The sequence below is a fragment of the Oryzias melastigma genome, linkage group LG13, assembly GCF_002922805.2.
Source record: "Oryzias melastigma strain HK-1 linkage group LG13, ASM292280v2, whole genome shotgun sequence".
Classification (NCBI taxonomy): Eukaryota; Metazoa; Chordata; class Actinopteri; order Beloniformes; family Adrianichthyidae; genus Oryzias; species Oryzias melastigma.
Window position 1 is genome coordinate 4,244,816 of NC_050524.1, and position 4,889 is coordinate 4,249,704.

Sequence of the window (4,889 nt, forward strand, 5' to 3'; positions counted from 1 at the left end):
TAATTTGGAAGAAGAAAAAAAAACAAGAAATTTTGTTTTATTTAAAAAATAAATTAAAAAAGAAAAATAATTCTGGTTTATTTGATTTTTAGAAAAAAACAAAACAAAAAAAAAATAGTTAATATTTGCTGTGCATCAGTTACTAATCCATAAAATTTTTTTTTACTTTATTTTTTTTAGAAAAAAACATGTTCTTATTAGTAACCAGAACTTTTTTTTTTACTTTAATTTTTTTAATCAGCCCCTAAGTATTTTCTGCAGTATTTTATTATTATTTTTTTTACTTTGACATCCCTTTAGGGGTTCCATACTAATGCAATCAGCATTTCATTTTTGGTAGTTAAAGGGTTAAGACCATCCATCCGTTTGGGGGTCGCAGGGTTGCTGGAGCCTATCCCAGCTACTGTTGGACAAAGGTTGGATCCACAGAACATTTTGTCAGTCTGTTGCAGGACCACACATGATTTAGTGTAACCAGTCAACTTATGAAGGGTGTTTTTGTAGGAAGTGCCTGGAGAAAACTCACGCTGTACAAGGGGAACAGAAAGATCCCAGCAGGGATTTGAACCTCACTGTGAGGCGAGAGGGCTAACCACTGCACCACACGACACTTAAAGTAACCAAAAACACTCCAATGTCTAAAAAAGAAAAAAAATGAACTCGATATTTACTGTTGTTTTGATAGATAATCAGAAAACCGTTTTAAATGTTTGTCTGACTTTAATGTTGAGGTAAGAAAACTGTTTTATAAAGTCAGAGCAAGAAAAGAGAAAATGTGATCACTTATGTCATCAGATGTCATATTATCAAGTAATAATGGTTCCTGCCTTTTACTTTGTTCTTTTCAGGGCTTCTCTGCATTTTAACACGCATAAGAGTTTGTTTTCAATCGTCTGTGTCCTAAACAAACATCCGGAGGTACAGAAGATTGCACTTCAGCGTTTGTCTCCTCTATGAGGAGATTTCTCAGATGTAGACACACTTGTGCTCCTTCAGGTTCCTCATGTAGGAGAAACTCTTGCCGCACTTGTCGCACATGAACGGCTTCTCTCCCGTGTGGATCTGCTGGTGGGCTTTCAGGCTGTTCCCCTGGTTGAAGCTGCGTCCGCAGACGTCGCAGCTGAAGGGCTTCTCGCCGGTGTGGATGCGCTGGTGTCGGTTCAGGTTGCCCGCGTTGCTGAAGTGCTTCCCGCAGGTGTCGCAGCTGAACGGCTTCTCGCCGGTGTGGACCACCTGTAGGGAGAAAAGTGAATTCATTCCTGACGTGATGGCCTGACGGGTCGCGTTGGGGACTGACCTGATGCGCCTTGAGGCTGCTGTGCTGCGTGAAGGTCCGCCCACAGATCTCGCAGGTGAAGGGCCGCTCCCCGCTGTGCGTCATGGAGTGAGTCTTCAGGTAACCGGAGGACTTGAAGCTCTTCCCGCAGACGCCGCAGCTGTGGGGTCGGTCCGCGGTGTGGTGCTGCTGGTGCAGGCGCAGCTCCGTGATGGAGCAGAGCCGCTGGCCGCAGATCGTGCAGCTGCAGGGGATACTCGCCGCGTGCGTCTGCAGGTGTTTGCGGAAGGAGTCCACGCACGCGACGATGTCGCCGCACGCCACGCAGACCAGCGAGCTCTTCTCCGTGTGAGAGGTCTTCTGGTGCGTCTTCAAGGTGCTTTTCTGGATGAAGCATTTGCCGCAGGTCTCGCAGCTGAAGGGACGCTCGCCGGTGTGGATGCGCTGGTGGCTTTTCAGGGTATCTGGCTGGTTGAAGCTTTTCCCGCAGGTCTGACACACGAAGGGCTTTTCGCCCGTGTGGATGCGCAGGTGGCGCTGCAGGTTACCGTGGATCGTGAAGCTCTTGCTGCAGTACTGACACTTGTAGGTGCGCTCTCCGGTGTGAACCATCTTGTGCATTTTCAGACCGTGCGCTCGGTAGAAGCTCTTACCGCAAACCTCGCAGCAAAAGGGACGCACGTCGGCGTGAAGGCGCTTGTGGTTTCTCAGGAGCTGCTTCAGGGTGAAGGCCTTTCCACAAACGTCACAGCTGTGAGGTCTTTCTCCTGTCAACACAAACTTGTTCATTTGTGACGTGCTCCAGAAACCCAACTTGACTAGAGATGCTAACATCACTCTTTTCCTGTTTTCCCTCAAAAAGAATCACCGTCTGACACCTCTCACTCGGGAGTTGTTTTGATGGGATGTAGACTAGCTTATTCCAAGGAACTACAAAAATCCAGAAATCTGGATTTCTCTGACTCAGCAAACTCTGAGAAAGGAGACAAAAGCTGATAGGAGTGCTATAACATTTTACCAGTTCTCTCAGGACGTGAGGTTTGCTCAGGCTGCTGTTTTAGGGAGGGGAGCCTCTCATGACTTGCCTGTGTGCAGCAGCATGTGAGCATTGAGGCTCCTCTGGAATGAGAAGCCTCGGCCACACTCGGAGCAGAGGAACGGCTTCTCGGCGCTGGCTTCGTGCACGGCCTGGTGGGCTTTGAGCTGCAGCAGCTTGGTGAAGGTTTTCCTGCAGTGCTTGCAGCTCAGAGGCTGCCCCTCCCTCTGCGCTCGGACGGCGAGAGCTTTGAGCTTGGGGACACGTTTGGGTCTGACGGTGTACTCTGGATCGCCGTCGTCTGGATCCTCTGGTTCCATCTGAAGGTTAAAGGTTTCATTCATCCTCAGATACAAATGTGGGAATTGAAATGTGAAAGACAGATAAAACGGTGTGTGAACCCACCTGGTGGTCCGGACCGCCTTCATCGTACAGAACCAGGTCTTCTGAGTGCTGAACAGAGTCGGGAGCCTCCACTCCCTCCTCCTTTATGAAAACTGTCTGAGATTTATCCTGAGAGGAAGAGAGATTTTACTAAAATTAAGTTTTTTAGATCATGAATCTACCAGAACAATCTAAACCACGTGTCAAAGTCAAGGCCCGGGGGCCGGATCTGGCCCTCAAGGTAATTCTATCCGGCCCTCCAGATCATTTTATTTTACTGTTATTAATGGCCCAATGTTATCTTGCCCTCAATTCTAACTAGTATAAATTTGACAAAATCGATTTCTATGGAGATTAAAATATTGACATTTATTTAAGGTTTAAGTTGATTTATTCTGGAATAATATTCCTGCCTTTTTATTATTCATAATTATGTTAAAAAGTTACAGTTTTAAAGTTTTAAAAATGGCATTCTGTTAGCTTTTTGGACTTATTTGGCATTTATCTAAGATTTTTTAGGCTGATTGTGATTTGAGCTAATATTTCAGCTACATGCTAGCTGTTTCGGCTAATTTAGACTTTTTTTTTAATTCATTTTTGTTTTGGAGTTAGGCTAATATTCACACACAAGCTGTTTTGGCCAATTTTGGCTGTTTTTCAGTTTTTTTTAGAATTTTTTAAGTTTAGTTTTTTTCCCAGCTATATACTAGCTGTTTTGGCTAACCTAAGTTGTTTTTGTTTGTTTGTTTTTTAGACTAATTTGGCATTTAGCTAATATTGTAGCTGGCTATCAGCTTCAGCGTTTTCAACTATCAATTACCATATCATCAGCTATCAGCACTAGCATCTTCAGGTATCAAATTCAGTTTACAGCATTCACACTAGCATTATTACAGGTAATGCTGTATATCTAGTTAAAAATATACGGGTTTTAAAGTTTTAAAAATTTAGTTTTAGTGTGTTCAATAAATGTTTATCCTCTTCGGCCTGCAACCTAAGGTGTTTTTTTAAATTTTGGCCCCTTGTGCGATTAAGTTTGACACCCCTGATCTAAACAAACCTGGAGATTGTGCAGTTGCTATGGCAACACCATAAAAGAGGAAAGGGGAAAAACAAAAATCCAGGTGGAGTTTACCTCATAGGTTCTGCCTTTCCACAGGTGGATTATGGGAGATCTCTTCACTCCGGTGTTACCGACACTCACCACTAAATAAAACAAATATAAAAAAGAAGTGTTTGATTGAAGTTTTCACATCTGCCGTCTAACTGGACCTCAGCAGGACCAGTTCTTCACCTCTGCGACTCTTCCTCCGTGAACGCTGGGCGCTCTCTCCTCCTTCTCCTCTGCTCGAGGTGCTCCTCCTCTCCGTCTGCTCTCCCTCCTCGCCCGGGCCGCCGCTGCTCTCCAGCATCAGCTTCAGCTGCATCTCCACCACCTCCAGTTTCCTCCTCAGCTCCTCGACCTCAGCCGCCCCCTGAGACACCTGCAGACCACAGAGAAACCCTCCTGACCCGACAGCTGAGGGGGAAGCTGGGGACTGACGGCAGAGCAGGAGTTGTATACTTGCTGCTGCAGATCGGAGGAAGACTCCAGGAAAAGCTGGTTGATCTTCTCTGCAGCTTCTCGAGCCAAAGGCGCCAGGAAGAGCTGGAGCTGGATCTCCTGAAGAGAAGACACAAATCTGTGGTGAAAACCTCCTGAAAGGATCAAGAGTTTAAATCTTAACTTCAGGAAAAAAATGCAAATTTATGAAACCAAGAAAATGATCAAAACATCACATTTAGCAGCAATAAAAACATTTGTTTTTACTTGAATGTATCTTGTGCAGTCAATATAAATTCCCAATAGTTTTTGTGCTCTGTAGTAACATCAGCCTTAATTAATAGACTCCACTTGAATCAAATCCATCCATTCATTTTTCAAACCTGCTGAATCCCTTATTTCTCTGCAAATCTATGAGATGATAGTGGTGGTGATAGTCTGATCAGTATCAGGTTTTCTCCTCTCTTGACACTTCCTGCTGTCAGATTCATCATCTGTTTGATTTCCTCCTGTTGACTTGTGAATCTCCTTCATGTCATTTTTCCAGAGTGACCATTAAAAACAAACACCTGCAGCGCGTAGTGAAATCGGCCCAGCGCATCACAGGAACTCCTCTCCCTGCCATTGAGGACGTCCAGAAGAAGCGGTGT

General features: G+C 44.9%; 1 protein-coding gene across 2 annotated transcripts in view; it reads right to left on the bottom strand.

Moving 5' to 3' along the window:
- Positions 1–211: 211 nt before the first annotated feature.
- The window catches only part of LOC112149411 (zinc finger protein OZF), a 30,019-nt gene continuing 25,341 nt past the window's right edge, over positions 212–4,889 (bottom strand). Inside the window, exons 2-8 of one of the 2 annotated variants that reach the window (XM_036214682.1) lie at positions 4,261–4,359; positions 3,991–4,180; positions 3,832–3,902; positions 2,718–2,825; positions 2,362–2,632; positions 1,298–2,043; positions 212–1,233 (exon numbers count right to left, since the gene is read on the bottom strand). In XM_036214682.1, coding sequence (XP_036070575.1) covers positions 967–1,233; positions 1,298–2,043; positions 2,362–2,632; positions 2,718–2,825; positions 3,832–3,902; positions 3,991–4,180; positions 4,261–4,359 — 1,752 coding nt within the window. In that variant the 3' untranslated portion in view covers positions 212–966. The remainder of the gene's footprint in view (positions 1,234–1,297; positions 2,044–2,361; positions 2,633–2,717; positions 2,826–3,831; positions 3,903–3,990; positions 4,181–4,260; positions 4,360–4,889) is intronic. The other variant, XM_036214683.1, reaches the window with a different exon arrangement.